Raw genomic sequence first — 16,265 nt, 5'->3', positions numbered from 1 at the left:
AGACAAGAAAGAGGCTAACACACAAAGCTGTACGTTAGATTTCTGTTTCCTCCCTGTCTGCCCTGTCATTGTTTTTACTCTTCCTCAGCTCTTCACCTTCATTGCTTTCATTGATTCCACCTGTTTTTTTTTGTTCTCCTCTCATTTCCTCTCTTTCAAATGTACCTTGCGGTTTTCCATTTTCCATTGTCAGATCCTCCGTTAGGCTACACCTGTTTATTCACCTGTCTCCTGTGCTCAGGAGGAAGTTTTCAGTTCTTCTAACTTATCACGAGGCTCCCGCTCTCCTGTCTGCGATTTTGTACAGCTCCATCATTTCAAAACTTGACAAACTAGTAATAATTGGGTTAAAATTAAATAATTTTTGTCAGTCCATCCATTTTTGGTTAAAGAATTATCAAAGTGTTTTTTTTAGTAAGTTTTGCGTAGTTTCTGAACGCGGTAACTGTTGTCAAGAAAAAGCTTGAATGTTTTTTTTCCTAAGGTTTCTATTATGTGGATTTCCAGTATATTCTCTCATCCTGTATTTCAAATTAACACTTTCCTTTAATTTAACCATGACACTTACTTGAATGCTTTGTTTTCAGTGTTCATTTCATAATTTCTGTTACTGTTTTGTTTATTATGTTGTGGAGCGCTGGTCAGTGTTTTTGCTGTTTTAATACACCTTCAGTCAACCTCATGTAACCCAGACGAAACATTAAAACTGAACCTGCATGTACTGTCTTTCATTTTGACTTTGAAAGGAGAAATGACAACTGAATGTGTGCGTCCAACCGCGGTTTCATGTTATCTTAAACGGTAAATGAATCTGAATGGAGGAAGCTTCCAAAAATAAACACTGAATTCTCATCTTTCCCTGTAAAAGAGCTTTTCCTGCTGGATATTAAATATAGAAAAAAAAACATAGATGGCTTTTCTTCTTTTATTTACTTTTGTGCAATCACACAATATATAAAAGTCAAACACCAAGAGAATCTTTGTCCAGGAAAGTCTCAGAAAAAATCATGAAGCAGGAAACAGAAAGAGACAGAAAACATTAGATCTTAGAGAAGTAACACCTGTAAAGTATTAAATAGGAATAAATCATAATCCGGTTTCCCGTTGTTTTGTAACACCAATAAAAAAATGTACAAGATGTTTGATTTCTTTAGGGATATTATCCTTTGCAACTGCTGCACTCTTTAAAAACAGGAAGTGAGAACCATATATGGTGATTACAAGTAATTAGGAAGCTCAGAGTTTGATAGAATTGACCTGTTTAATAAGAAAATGTGGAATGAACATATGTCCGCTTCACACACACAAAAGAAAATTGTGGACTGAATCAAATCAGAACGATTGATTATGTGAAGAAAGGTAAGATTTGTTCAACCACTGCATGCGCCTGTGCACATTGAAAAAACAACACTTGTCAGGAACGAAGAAAAAATCTTACAGTTTTTGTCACAAGCTGCCTTTCTCCACTGTCGTACATCACAGACAGGCTAGGATACATAAATCCCTTCATGGGGGGGCAGTTTTTGAGGTCTCCAAGCTGCAGCAATTCTTCAGAGCAGAGAAATATCACCATCTAAATCTTCTCTTCATTAACTCACAGTCGAGCAGGAGTCTTTGCTGTAACTACTCCTGTCTTGAGTGGACATTGTGGTATCCATTGACGCCAGATTTTGGCATTTTCTCAAGCAACTTTCATCTGTTTACTCGCCTGCTTTGTACAGCCTTTTTCCCCTCTTTATGCTTTTTCTTTTTCAATGTCTGTTGTGAAAATGGTTTTGATTATAATGAGCAGCTTTCCTAAATACAACTGAAAACGAACAGTCGTAAAAGGTTATGGCGTGTGTCTTTAATGGGGAGCTTTCAATGGGAAGTTTACTTGAAAGAAAATAGACAAATCCATGTTGGCAGAAGTAGTTCACTGTGAGGGACAATGAGTACCATCATCAGAGGTGCTCAGGTAGCTGCTGGGAGCATGCATTTGAAGCAAGTCGGACAGATCTAAAGACCGTTTAGCATGCATGGGCCTACAACTGATAAAAATAACTTTATCTTGATCTGAAGCTGACTGGAATGCAAGGGTGGCAAGAAAGGAGGGATGTGAAAAAAAATCAAGCCTGGGTGAAGCAATCGGTGTTACTGTCTTTGCTTCAGTGTCTCAAACAAGTGTCGGATATAGAAGGGGAAATCATTACAATACCATAAGTATTTGGGTGCCACTGCTGTCAACCTAACCTGTAAAAATATTTATAAAAAAAAAAAAAAAAATGGTTGTGTCTGTCTTTGCTGAACCACTGGATTATCAGAGTGTGGAGCAGTTCTGAAACATATTGCTCCACGTGTACTATTGATTCCTGGCTACAATTAGTTTTTTCCCCCCCTGTTTATTAGCAATAAAATAATTAAATGCTGTAATACCACCTCCAGCAGCACTCTCCCCAGTCAGAGCCGTGTTTAAACTCAGTATCGTCACTCTGTGCGTCCTTGTGCCTCCGACAGTTTCCTCTCTCTGCTGCAGACACCGAGGTTATTTTTAGCCTCCAGTTTCCCAGGTGCCTTCCGCACCAGCTCTGGGTTTAATTCAGGGTGTGTGTTGCTCAGAGCAGATGTGCTCTGTGCGCTTGTCTGGATCTAAAGATGGCTTTCCTTTATTTCCTCTCAGCTCATAAATGTTGGACTGTTCTCTGAACTGACATGCATGGCCGCACGCGCACATATTCATATTTCTATTGGCTGCCGCCGATTGTTTTATGCCACAAAGTGCTTCAATTCATTTATTCACTGCACGGCACTGAAATACTCAGATTGAACTGTATGTATTGGTAATTAGCTTTTTGTGCTGTTTGATTACTGTGGGTTTAATAACAATGCAGATTTTGTCACTTAAAAGTCAATTCATTAAATACAACTTGTGAAAAAGATTTATGTTTCTCTAGGTTAAAATAATTTCATAGCAACATTGTGACAGAAATTTAGTGCAAACCCCCACTAAATAAAGCCCTTTATTTTTGCCCCATCTATGGTTGATAAAAACCTTTTCAGTTTGTCTTAACTTCATTTTGTTTAATTTGAACCAAAAGTAAAACACTTCTCTGTTTGCCCTTGTTGCCCCCCCCCCCCCCCCCCCCCTCATGAGGATGAGATAAACTACAGCACAGCAGCACTTTTAATTCTTTAATTAACTTCCCAGCTCTAATCCATTCCCTGTTTTCATTACGTTTGAAGATGCTGCCCCGGCCATTAATGTTTGGCAGCGCTGAAGGTCGCAGGTTAATTGCACTGTGCGCCATTCTTTCACTCCCTTTCCTGCAGATCCACAGGGCTCATGCACGAGAGCAGATGAAACTTTTATATCTCACTGCCGTTCTCTTCTTTCCAGTCACTGCGCGTCATAACTAATGCAACACACAACGGCACGAGCGACCTGATTTTCTGCAGGCCTTCTGCAGTCTATGTATCCGGTTGTTCATGTTAGAATAAACAGGATAGTCATGTTCCGCTCTTTGTAAAAAAAAAACACAAAGAAGCGTCAAGACCAATTGTACCAGATTTTTTTTCCCTTAAAGGTATTGAGTGTAATGAAAGTTGCAGTAGCCCTGAGGATGCTGGTGCTTCTAGGAGAGCTGCAGGTGGTGGAAATGTCAACACCTATAATTTTCCCGACTCCTACCCCTACCGGAAAGACAGACCTAAATAGATTAATTTCTTTGAGGAGGTGAATTTGCAGAACAAGCTGTTAAGAATCGCATGTATTTATATATTTTTGCTCTTTTATTGATCTTTTCTAGTGTCCCACTCTCTCCCTACCACTTATAATTTTTGATTTTTTTCATAATATTTGTTTAATATTACCATTCTGCGAGTGCAATTACAGTTGCCACACATAATCTGCAGAATTAACTTCCTCCGCTCTCCATGTAGCAGATTTGATCAATGCTTGAAATTATGTTTACTGTGTTTTCTGGACTGTAAGGCGTATTTAAAAGACTTTATCAGCGTGCCATATAATCCGGAGCGCCTTGTATATGGATCAATTGTAGTTGTGCTTACTGACCTCAAAGTGTTTTGTGTGGTACACTGTGCTCTGACAAAATGTTTTAGTACTACAAACTACAAAGCCGCACCGCTTGCAGCATTTCGGCTACCATAGTCAGACGCATAGTGGCGTAATACATACTGTGCTTCCCCATAATATTACAGTGTGTGTATGCTGGATGCCGTAATCACCCAACTGTTAAAGCTGGACACTGAAGATGAAGAATCTGAGGGATTTGTGGATGAGGAATGAGCTGAAGAAGTGTGTTGTACTTTATTTGTTATAACTGAACAATTTTGAGAGTTATTGTGAATATGCTAATGATTGATTTAGCGGTATCGGACTGTTTTTCTTTTTTGTGTTACAATGGAGCAATGTTGAGAGCTATCGTGAAAGCGTTTAATAAAGTCTGACTCACTTATCTGACTGTTTTGTTTTGTTTGATGCACTTTATAATCCAGTGCACCATATAGTGCAGAAAATATGGTACGTACATAAACAATCAAACAGTTGGAGGAGATGAAAAGCAAATCTCTTGTAAAGAAAGTCACTTTGTGACGCTGCGAACATCGGAGTACTGTAGGTGATGTGAAACAAAAATCTTTACAGTATATTTACACAAAAAAAAGAGATTAAACAAAAAGTGTGAGATGCACACTCTTTGAAGTTGGAAGAGTTTGATTTGCTTCCTCCTTCTTGTCCTCTTTCTGTTTACATCTCCGAGAAGACCAGGAGAGTTGGCAAGTGAGACAACTGAAGTGGTCAGAAGTGGACTCTGGGACCTCAGTGTGGCCAATAAGAAAAACAAATCCTGCTCATTTTGGTCACATTTAGAGATCCATAATTTGGCACCCCTGTGACGGCTTGAGGACTGACCCCTGGGTGTGAGTAGTTCTGGAGCTCGGCCAGTAGAATTTGTTTTAAACAAAGTTCTCCAGTTGAGCATGATTTTAAAATATGATACGTAGAAGTACATGTTTGGTAAATATTAATGTTAGAAATATTGAGTTGATTTGAGTTGTGTTGAAAAGAAATATGGGTTTGACTGGGTTACTATTCAGACAAAATGTTTCTAAAAAACAGAGACTTTATGCATTGTAGAAGGAAAAGTGCTGGCTGAGACTACACTACAGTATGAAAGATATGGATAAATTAAACTGTAATAAAGCATAAGAAGAAGTTTGTTTTTACCAAGTATCCAATAATGCCCAACGTTTAATGATTTTTTGTACTAACACAATCAATTTGATATGTCAAATTTAAAGTCTCATTAACCAGCGCTCCTATAAATCTAATAGATGATGTCTGGTGCATGTCAATAGTGTCGATTTGAATTTTAGATAAATGCCTGGGGTAGAACTGAAAATGATAAATTTAGATTTCTGTATATTTTATGCTTATTTATTCAACTGAAGCCATTTCAGGATATTTGACTGAAATTGTCTGTGTCTGTACCTGACAAAGTGGAGTTTTAGTGTCCGACGCAACGCAGTCTGAAACATTAATGCACCGTTGACGTCACATGTGCGGGCATTGTTATAGACTTGACCACACAGTGGAGGAAAAATGATGAATGCTACGAGAGAGGTGCTGATTTTTACGCTGATGTTGTGATTGACCGTTAACAATGTGTGTGTAATCAATGTTAAACTGGACAAAATCACAGCTACGAAATCAACGGCATCTCCGATCGCTTATTTACAACTGACGTTACCCTGGCAACCATAGACATTATATACGTAGACGCCTCGTTGGGCGGGTTCTGCCTATGCTGTGATGCGTCAGAGCGTCCGCCATGTTGAATGTGGCAAATCTGCAGTTACTCAGTCACTTAAACAGTATCAGAGGGACTTTAATCTCAGAATATAGTTTATATTTGTAATATTTTTATTTTTTTAATATTACGAGTTCATTTTCGTATCCCTTTGGCTTCATTCTCCTGACTTTATTCTCGTAAAGAATATAAATAATTATAAGAATCTAACCTGGCCCTATTACTCCAGGGCTAAAATAGTTCTGCAAACTCTCAGTATTCTGAAAATGTTCCCCCTTAATTGTCATAATATGAGGTCTTTCTCATAATATTACCACTTTTGTCTTTTTTTTTTACTTTATTCTCCTATGACCTTTTTCTCATATTAGTAATTTTATCTCTTTAATACTCCCCCAGAAAGTCTGTTCCTAATCTGTGTCTATTCCAGATCTTAAAAGGTTGACACAGTTTTATGAAATAATGAAGACCACAATGTTTAGATTTACCCAATTGATTTTTATATTCATGACACACACACACACACACACACACACACACACACACACACACACACACACACACACACACACATATATATATATATATATATATATATATATATATATATATATATATATATATATATATATATATATATATATATATATATGAATGATATGAATGAGGGAGAGAGAGAGTGTCAGAGAAAGAGAGAGAGAGAAATATATATACAATCTGGCTGCCAATCTCTATCTATCTCTCTTTATATTTTTTACAAGTATATGTAAGCTCCATCCATATCTTTCTATCTGAATACTGAAAACATATACACAGGTTCACTACTTTCTGCCACATTCAATATGGCGATGATGTCGACGTGCAAACCTGTGGATGAATACTTATCAGAAAAGGAGCCTGTGTGTATGATATTATTTTTTGAAAACTATGAAGGGAAGATATTTGTTTTTATAAAGATCCTCAGTGTGTACAAGACCCGAGGGGATTAATTAGCACACATAAACATTAAGTCTAGAAGAAAAGATAATTAATGACCTAAGGGGAAAAAAATAGAACTTACAGGGAATGGAACATAGAAGAACTACATATAAAGTATGCAAGATATTCTTATGCCTTTGAATCTGCTACAAGAAGCAGAACTATTATTTAATAAACCTTTTTTGCATCTCATATAATAACTCCTCTTTTCAGAACACCAGAGGTCCCCACTGTTCATATCATCCTTTCAAAGCAGCTGCAGTGTGCCAGAGGGGTTGTCCTCCAACAAACTGTACAGTTAAAGGCACCTCCTTCTGGATAGACATGTGTGAAGTATATTAATAAATACAAAGCTCCACCCGTAGGGCTTTCCAGGTCATGAAACAATGGAAAACCGAAACAAAAAACACCTTCCAGGCAGGAATTGCCCAAGGTTGTTTGGGGGCCCTTTCTCCTGTTAAAATCATTATCGCTGTACACAGCACTAGGTGTCTGCTGGCTGAGCTTAAAGGCACGGGTATTTGGTTATTATTTTCTGACATGTATTTATGAACATAGCGAGCTCAATCACAAAGAAAAGATTGGATTTAAACTTACATCCCAAAAGTATCATTTTAGTAAACAAATACTGACAGTTTAGTTTACAGAGCCTGATGTAACACCTTATAACTCTTATAAACTGTCAGGGTTTCCTGCAGCTTTTTTCGTTGCATTCTTTATTTACAGAATCGCTGTGATCACAGCCTAAACCGATATGCAGTGCCTTGCAAAAATATTGATACAGCTAGAAATTAAGATTTCGTCACACTACACCCACAAACGTCTTTGGATTTCATTGAGATTTTATGTGATAGACTAACAAGCTGCACATTATTTTTTTAGCTTTATCAATCACCCAATTCTTTTGTTGGCAGCCCGAGGAAAGGAGTCAGAGTCTTAAGTTCTCAGAAGTCAAAGTTTACTTTATTTTGGCCACATATAAAGTTGTACAGCCTTGGACTATCTTCTTAAAAAGAGCGTTGTCATCAGAATACAATGGGATGAGGAATGTTTACCCCTAAAATAAGATAATTAGACATCCTGCACTTGAAATAAGATGATGGAGATGAGTTGTTCTTATTTCAAGTGCAAAAACCTTATTCCATTGGCAAATAGTCTTATTTACCTGCTCAACTCAAGGAAAAATACACATATTTCTAGAAAACTTTACTCACTTTGAGTTCCCTTTTTGTTGAATACAACGCAAGTCTCCATGAAATATCATAAAACAAATAAAATGAATGTTTTTCCCATCACACAGACTAACCAGTATATGTCTAATATCAATTCAAACACAGTTAATAACAAGCAAATTACAAATATTTATGGGATAATCATCCATTACATATCCGACACATGAAGAATAAACTATGTTTTAAAAGAGAAATCAAAGGTCACTTAGCAGGATTATTGTAAATTGACTCTGTGCTGTCATAACTCCTGTGTTTAAATGTTTTTTTTGTTTGTTTTCTAATGTAAAGGTTTTAATGTAGTTTGTGTATTTTATTGTATTTTACTGTGATATATACATTGTACTTTTATACTTTTTGAGGACCCCAGGAAGACTAGAAACCACTTTGTGGGAGCTAACAGGGATCCGAATAAAGAAATAGCTTTAAACACAATTAACCACAAAAGGCCAACTCTAACATTATGGTGAATTAGAAGGAATACGACTCATGATGTTCAAGATTTTTTTTTTTTACAAATAATAATCTGAAAAGTATGGCTTGCAGTTGTATTCATCCCCCTAAATAAATAGCTTGCAGAACCTCATGTCCCTGCAACTACAGCAGCAAGTCTTCAAGGGAGCTTTGCTGAAATTGTTATCCATTTTTTTTTTTTGTAAAATAGGTTAGTGTCAGATGGATTAGACAGAGAGTGTCTGTGAACATTAGTGTTCAAGTGTTCAGAATTGACTTTGGATTTTGACATATGCAAATTAATTTATCTAAAATATGTTACTGTAGCTATGACTTTATGTTTAGTGTTGTTTTCCTGCTGGAAGAGTTTCTCTTTTCAGGACTGGCCTGTGTTTAGCTCCTTCCATCTTTGCATTGACTGACAGGCTTCTCTACCCCCTATGCGGATAAGCACCCACACATCATGATGCTGCCACTGCCATGTGTCACTGAGTTTATTGGGTGTTTTAGATTTCCTTCAAACAGTGGTTTACCTGTAGACCAAATCGTTCAATTTCGGTCTCATCTGACCAAATCACCTTCTTAATGTCTCTGTCCAGAAATGGCCTTTAGCCACTCTCCCATCCTAATCTAATTTCCATTGTGTAACGTGTGCATGTGCATTTAGATCTTGGATAATTTTCCTTTCACTTCACAATTATGTGCTACTTTTTAGGAAATAAATCCAAATAAAAGCTCAGTTTTTGGTTGTATCATGAAAAACAAATGTGACAAATTTACAGGGGTATGAATACTTTAGCAAAACTCCACATATGTTCATTAAGTTCTGCAAAACCAACTTGTGTAACTAGGAGGTTTTATCATTTGTATGCACACCAACATCCACACAGGAAAACATGATCTCATGCAGGATGTATCTTCTTTTCCTCTGTGAAATTTTCTTCCTGCTGTTTCTCACATGTCATTGTTTAACAGTTTTAATGATTTTGTTTACTTCTGGCTGAGGGTGGAGAGGGCTGTCATAAAAAAAAAGATAAAGGAAACCTGACATCCAACATCACGCAAAGATCTGTTTCCGCTCAAACAAACAAATATAAACAAACACAGACGCTCAATGGACAGATTTACTTTTTGGGTGGGTTATAGAGTCCACTGAAGCAAAAGTTTTTGCACAGCCTTCGTGGATCAAATGGGCCAAGAAAAGAATATCCATGGCCCGCCTCAGTTTCCTGACTATGTGACGTCTGAGTGGGGGAAAGGAGGGGGCCACTGAGATCCCCTCGCTATCTGTTGTTGAGGCTGAAGCTACTTCTACGCCTCCCACTTTATTTTCCCAGTAGTCAACAGGAAGACTGGAGGCCAGAAAGAGTGGTCGCAGACTGCAGGAGAGGAAGGCGCTCCAGGGTCCAGCTGCAAGGTCAGTACAAAGGGAAAACAGCAAAGGCAAAGGAATGAACAACAGCCAGAAAGACGCGAAGAAAGTCCAGACAGTTTATCTACAAAACTTGGAAAGACTTAACAAGGGGGTAAAGCCTGAGAAAAAGAGCTGGAACCCCAAAGAAGGAGATTTCGCTGTGCAAACAGCAATGGAAAAGCTGCGTCCTTCTTCCATAGCTGGACAAGTCGCCAAAAGCTCAGCTCACAGAATCAGCAGAGATCTGACTTGCTCCATATGCCTGGATCTCTTCAAGCAGCCTGTTTTCCTGCCCTGCGACCACACGTTCTGTCAGGGCTGCATTGAGGGTTACTGGACAGGGCCAAGGGGCTCCGGGCAGGGCGGCACGGGCTCCTGCCCTCAGTGCAGAAAGGTGTACCCCGGAAAGAGCTACCGACCCAACCGCATCGTGGCCAACATCGTGGAGAGTTACTGCCACGGTCTGGAGGAGAGCGGGAGTGGGGGATGCCTGGCAGACGCAGGGTGCGCTGAGAGGGCTCCTGCTCCCGTCCCACGCTGCAGCAGGCACAGAGAGGAGGTGAAGCTGTACTGCGAGGAGGACCAGGAGCTGGTGTGCTTGGTGTGCGGCGTGTCCCAAGAACACAGAAATCACACCATGACATGTGTTCAGGAGGCTGAACAGAAATACAGGGTGAGTTTAGCTTGGAGCCTGCATGTCTGCAGGACATATTTCAGCAGGATTTTAAGTTTATCTGGTGATGAAAGAGCTAGGACTGCATGCAATCAATCTGGTGGTAAATATAAATAAGATGTTGGCTAGCAGTGCAGTACATAAAGTGACTAAGATTATATCTTTTCCCTCAGGTTTAAAGTTTCTGGACTTATCAGATGTTTCCCCCTAAAAAGCCGGTTAAGAATTGTGCCTTTGTGTTTGCAGTGAGTCACAGTTCAGATATGTTGTGTTTTTGCTCTGACAGGGATTCCTTAACAGCTCCATGGATTCCTTAAAAGCTGAGCTCAACACAGCGCTGCAGTGTGACAGGGAGGCTGAAGATGAAGTGAAAAAGCTGAAGGTGGGTTTAAAAACATTTAAAAACTGAATCAGTTATATTAGGAAGACACAAAACAATCACCAATGTACCTTTAAGTCTGACTCTTTTGATAACCTAGATGATTCCTAAATTCTGCAACTCAGCAGTTATTCACTCAAGTGTTGCCTTCCCAGGCTGGAGTAAAGAGGATGTGGTGCCTGGTCCTCGACTAAACTGGCTTCTTTTATGCCTTTAAACGATACACAATATAGACACAATATAAAGATTTTAAAAAGTCTCACACTGCCTTCGTGTAGATCTTTCCAGGCAAAGTTTTTCTAAGGCTACATTCATACTGCAAGTCTTGAAGGTCATTTCCAATTCTTTGGTGAAACCTGATTTTTTTTTTTTTTTGCATGGTCGTTCTTGCTACTAATTAAATACGACTAGCATTAGAGTTCCTCGTGAACAGTCCAAGACCCCATAGCACAGATAATAGAAGGAGAAAGTAGACGTCACACAGCAGCACGCTGTTTACGGAACTATTACTGTAAGTGTTCAATAAAGTTTTGTTTGAAAAAAAAAACGTAATAGTAGATACCGGCATCTGTCTGAAATATTATGAAGTTGTTGAGCAATTGGAGCTGATAATATTAAGACCACATCATATCAAGATGAAGAAAGGTAAGGATAAAAGCACGGCAATTAAAATTGGCCATTTTTTTTGTCTGTGTGGATGTGTAGTGAGAGCCAGGACATCGCTAGGATTGCCAACTGTCCCGTTTTAGCTGGATTGTCCCGTATTTTAAGCCACATAAATCTTAAAATTATGAAGCTTTCCTGTTTTCCGTAGGTGCCGAGTTGGCAACACAGGTAATTGCCAACTTTTTGAGAAGTCCTTCATAACCACCAAAGGTCATCACAGGAACTACTTCCTTCCTTACTTCAAAATAAGAGCCTCAGACATAGATACAACAGGGTGTTAAGCCTAAAGAAAACACTATAAATCTGGGGTTTATAATACTAGCTTTTAATTATTGATCAGACGCTAACAGCAAATTGATAGTCCTTAGAAACACCACTATTAGTTATTAGGATTTCAAACTTTTTCCACATAAAGTGTTTTTTAGAAACAATCTTTGTATTTGATTTGTCTATAACCTTCCTAATATACAACTTTATTTGTAGAGCGCCTTAATTCTCACGTGGGTTCGCCTCCCTAAAGTCTGTCCCCGCTCATTCCCATTGTCTCTAACCCAAAGGAGCACACTGCTGACCTGAAGCAGCGCATCGAGGCCCAGTTCAGCGACCTGCACCAGTTCCTGTACCAGGAGGAGAAGCTGCTACAGGTGAAGCTGAAGACGGAGGAGCGCAGGGAACTGATCCGCCTGGACGAGCACAAGGCCCTGCTGTGCGTGGAAATCTCCCGTCTGCAGAGGGCCGTCCATGAGATAGAGGACAAGCTCAAAGAGCAGGACCCATTCACTCTGCTCCGGGTGAGTTCAGCCGTATAAAATCTACGCACAGTGAAGATCGGCTCATCTGGAAGTTATTACCAGTATGATGACTCAGCCGTTGGGCTGAAAATCGTGGAAAAATGCTGAACTGTTGGTTTAAAAAAAAATTGTTTTTTTTTCTAAATCTGTTCTTATAGAGGATCTTGGCAAAGGTGGAATTAATTTTGTCAAAACATGCATTTTTGTGCTAGCATCCCTCATTCCAGATTTTACCGAGCAGAGTCTGTGTTTTAAGTTTCTCTGAGGCCTTACACGTATTTGACCATATCAGAACAGAAACTTATTGTTAATGCAAGCAATTTTTTTGGACGTTTGAAAAACAAAAGACCACCACTCAGGGAATTCAGACAGGATGCAGGCAAGTAATCTCTCTCCCTCATCTGGAGAATAAGGACTGTAGCTCAGGCACGTTGCCACATTATCTCTGGCTTCAGCTGTGGGACTTTCCCCGGGCCACGGAGAAATCCCGCAGGGTGGGTCTGCATGAGCTCAGACGTTGATGTAATGTGGAAAAAAAAAAAAAAAAAAAGATTTCTTCTCTTTCTAATCCAACATCACTAATTATCGTTTGCTGTGTCTTTTCCTGTGTTTATTCCTGTCCCTCGTGTTAGAGCATCAAAGTCCTGCTCCAGAGGTGAGTGTGGGAAACTTTAGGGTATGATTTCCTTAAAAAAAAAGAGGTATTTTTCATTCTCTCCATTCACTGCTGGTTGTTGTTGGCAGGCCTTCTTTCAAGTTTGAGAAACCAACTTTTACACCACCAAGTCTATGCGAGGGCCGCTTTGCGGGGCCTCTGCAGTACAGAGTCTGGAAATCTATGAAGGGCAGCCTTTATCCAGGTACAGAATGCCTCCTAAATTACTGAACTGCACAGATATTAATCTTGTAAAGCTGAACTTACAGTGTCTTGCAAGAGTGTTCATACCACTAGAGCTTTTCAGTTTTTTTTTTTTTTTTACATTACAACAAATTTACACACATTTTATCTGGATTTTATGTGAAAGATCAAACCAAAGTAACACATAATGATGAAGTGGAAGAAACATAATTAATGAACTAAATTTTAAAGGTGTGCTGTGCTATTGTATTCAGCCTCCTTTAGCCTCGATCCCCTAAATAAAATCCACTGCTGCCAGTGGATTTTATTTAGGGGATTTACCTAAATAAAATAAGGATTTACCTTATTTACCTTTGAAACCAGTTGGTTTCAAAGGTAATCGGATTATTAATTTAATCTCATCATAAACACAGCTGTCCTGTGAAGGCTCAAATTATTTAGAGGAAAAGGTGTTGGCAGCTTCCTGTGATAAGGATGCTTTTCACTAGGAAAGAAGTTGGATTTTCTAAATCTCCAGAATGGAAAATAAGAAGAACGCCTCCTAAAGTCATAAATCTGACTTGGAAAGTCGGCTCTAACTGGGGCGTCCCGACTCTAGTGTCCAGTATGACTGCCTCACTCACAGAATGAAGTGAAAGTTGCCAGTATTAGCAATGACGTTACTGTCTCAGTCAATCAGTGGAGCATTCAATGCTACACAGTATACTCTGTATATGTTCATATATTGTACGTGTATATTAAATTAAAGCATGTCCATGCATCAAAATGACCCAGTCAAAGTCAAGACCCTAATCTAATTAAGAATTTATGGCAGGACCTTTAAAAAATCTTTTTGCTGAATCACAAGTGCAAAAGACTGCTTGGATGCACTATTTATACATATTTATACATATTTCAGGTGCATTGTAGCCAATAATATAACTGGCTACATTTGTTTTTACCTTTGCCTAAATCTGATATGAATCTGAGTGGTCAAGATCAGGGAATGTTGTGATAATGAAAAAGAAAGTGAATGGTGGGTAAAATCTGGGTTAATTGCAATTGGTATAACAATATTCAAGAATATTCCAGGGTCACAATTTTTCTAAAGTTGAGCTTTAATACAAATGCATGCCACACTTTTCAGAGTTTTACTTCTCAAATGTATATTTTTCTCTTTTTTTCTACTATGTGTTGGTCTATCATATAAAACCCCATTAGATTGCATCACAATAAAGTTTGTGGTTGTAACATCACAGAACGTAAAAAATGTTCAAGGGCACAGATACTTTTGCAAGGCGTTACATCTCACCAAAGAATCTCCTTCTGTTTAGTTCCAGCAGCCATCACGTTTAACTCCAGTACCGCCAACCCGTGGCTTAGCCTCAGCTCCTCCCTCACCTGCGTCCGCTACCAGACCTTCAACCCCACCATGAAGGACAACCCCAACCGCTTCAACGCCGCCCTGTCGCTGCTCGCAAGTCAGGGCTTCACCCACGGGCGACACTACTGGGAGATTGAGGTCTACAGCAGCACTGTGTGGACGGTGGGGGTAGCCCGGGAGTCGGTTCCCAGAAAAGGAGTCATCAAGGCCCTCCCAGCCAACGGCTTCTGGACTCTCACCCTCTCGTACGGTGTTAGGTACATGGCCGGCACGTCCCCTCCCACTGTCCTGTCCCTGGAGGAGCCGCTGGCCCGGATCGGTGTGTACCTGGACTACAAGCGGGGCCTGGTGTCCTTTTACAACGCAGAGAGCATGACCCACCTGTACACCTTCAGGGAGACCTTCACTGAGACTCTGTACCCGTACTTTAACCTCGGCTTCCTTGACAAAGTGCATGAAAATGAGCCTCTCAAAGTCTTCTTACCAAAGATCTAAAGACAGAAATAGGGGGTAGCAAATAAACATGTCTGAAGTTAACCAATGAGACTCACAGCAATGTGCAAAAGTCACGAGTCACACCTCATTTATTTATACTTTGCGTCCAGGAAGATCAACTTTCTTGGAAACTTTTCAAGTGGTGCCTACGTTTCTCAAGGCTTTGATCCAGTTTCTTTCATTGAATGAATAAGGAATAACAAAATAATAACAGTCTAAATGTATAAAATAGTATTGTAGCATCAACAAGGTGATCCCATGGGAGATATTTGCTAAAGTATAAAATGTGCCTAGAATTGATAATCAACCGAAGAGCGACGCACCTCAAACTGCTGAGATTTGTTTCCAGATTCAAAAACTTTAGATTCTGTTATTTTTTTTTTAGGTCTGCCTCTTTGACAGCAAATATCACCCAATTTGCTGACGTCATAAGGTAAATTTACCTTGACAGAAAATTAGACAATGAATGGCGGTTTGAAAGATAAAAACATCTGGCTCCTTCGAGGAAAAAAAGCCCTCAAATCAAGTGTGGTTTAAAACTTTTGCACAATGTCATACAAGCAAAACGATTTGTTTAAAAGTTTGTACATCATCAGTTTCCATTATGTATACCTAATTTAGCACTATCCTGTATCATGAGCAGCATTTCCTAAAACATACGGTTGAGTTTGTGGAATATTTGTCTGCTGAATGTTTTATTTCTGAGAAGCATGCTTCAATGAAGAACTCCATTCTGTGTATATTCACCTGACTGAGAAGAGATAAAGGACTCTCCTACTCATTTGTACATTTGTATTCTAATTTTTAACAAATATAAGTTGAAGTTTAACCTTTTGCCACTACAATCGTATATTTTCACTCACATGGCTGGCTTGATGATTTGAAAGTATGCACTGTGAAGCAGTTCCACTTTTAATTGGTGCAATAAGTATAACTTGGCAGGAAAAAAAAGTTAATGTAAAAAGATCTCAAACAGCAACTACTTTGGGAGCTTTAACCCTGCTTTTCTTTTTTTCTCTTTGCCTATGAAGTTAACTCAGGTTTAATTTTCTTTTTAATGATGTTTTGTATTTTTACTCTCTGTACATATTATCATAGTTATAGATCTAAAGTAATACAAATAAATGTGATTTAAAACGGAGTTGTGCAAAGCCTTGTCCA

At 39.0% G+C, this 16,265-nt stretch overlaps 1 protein-coding gene across 1 annotated transcript; it reads left to right on the top strand.

The window, feature by feature from the left end:
- Positions 1 to 9,666: 9,666 nt before the first annotated feature.
- Positions 9,667 to 16,245, top strand: trim69 (tripartite motif containing 69). The gene is made up of 6 exons (XM_012876386.3): positions 9,667 to 10,551; positions 10,838 to 10,933; positions 12,154 to 12,387; positions 13,020 to 13,042; positions 13,132 to 13,247; positions 14,560 to 16,245. Exons 1-6 carry the CDS (start codon positions 9,916 to 9,918, stop codon positions 15,102 to 15,104), a joined length of 1,650 nt encoding a protein of 549 aa, XP_012731840.2. The 5' UTR covers positions 9,667 to 9,915; the 3' UTR covers positions 15,105 to 16,245.
- The last annotated feature ends 20 nt before the right edge of the window (positions 16,246 to 16,265 follow it).

Source organism: Fundulus heteroclitus, unplaced genomic scaffold (genome assembly GCF_011125445.2).
Source record: "Fundulus heteroclitus isolate FHET01 unplaced genomic scaffold, MU-UCD_Fhet_4.1 scaffold_70, whole genome shotgun sequence".
NCBI classification, from domain to species: domain Eukaryota; kingdom Metazoa; phylum Chordata; class Actinopteri; order Cyprinodontiformes; family Fundulidae; genus Fundulus; species Fundulus heteroclitus.
The sequence above is the reverse complement of the archived record's forward strand: the minus strand, read 5'-3'. Positions and strand labels throughout refer to the sequence as shown.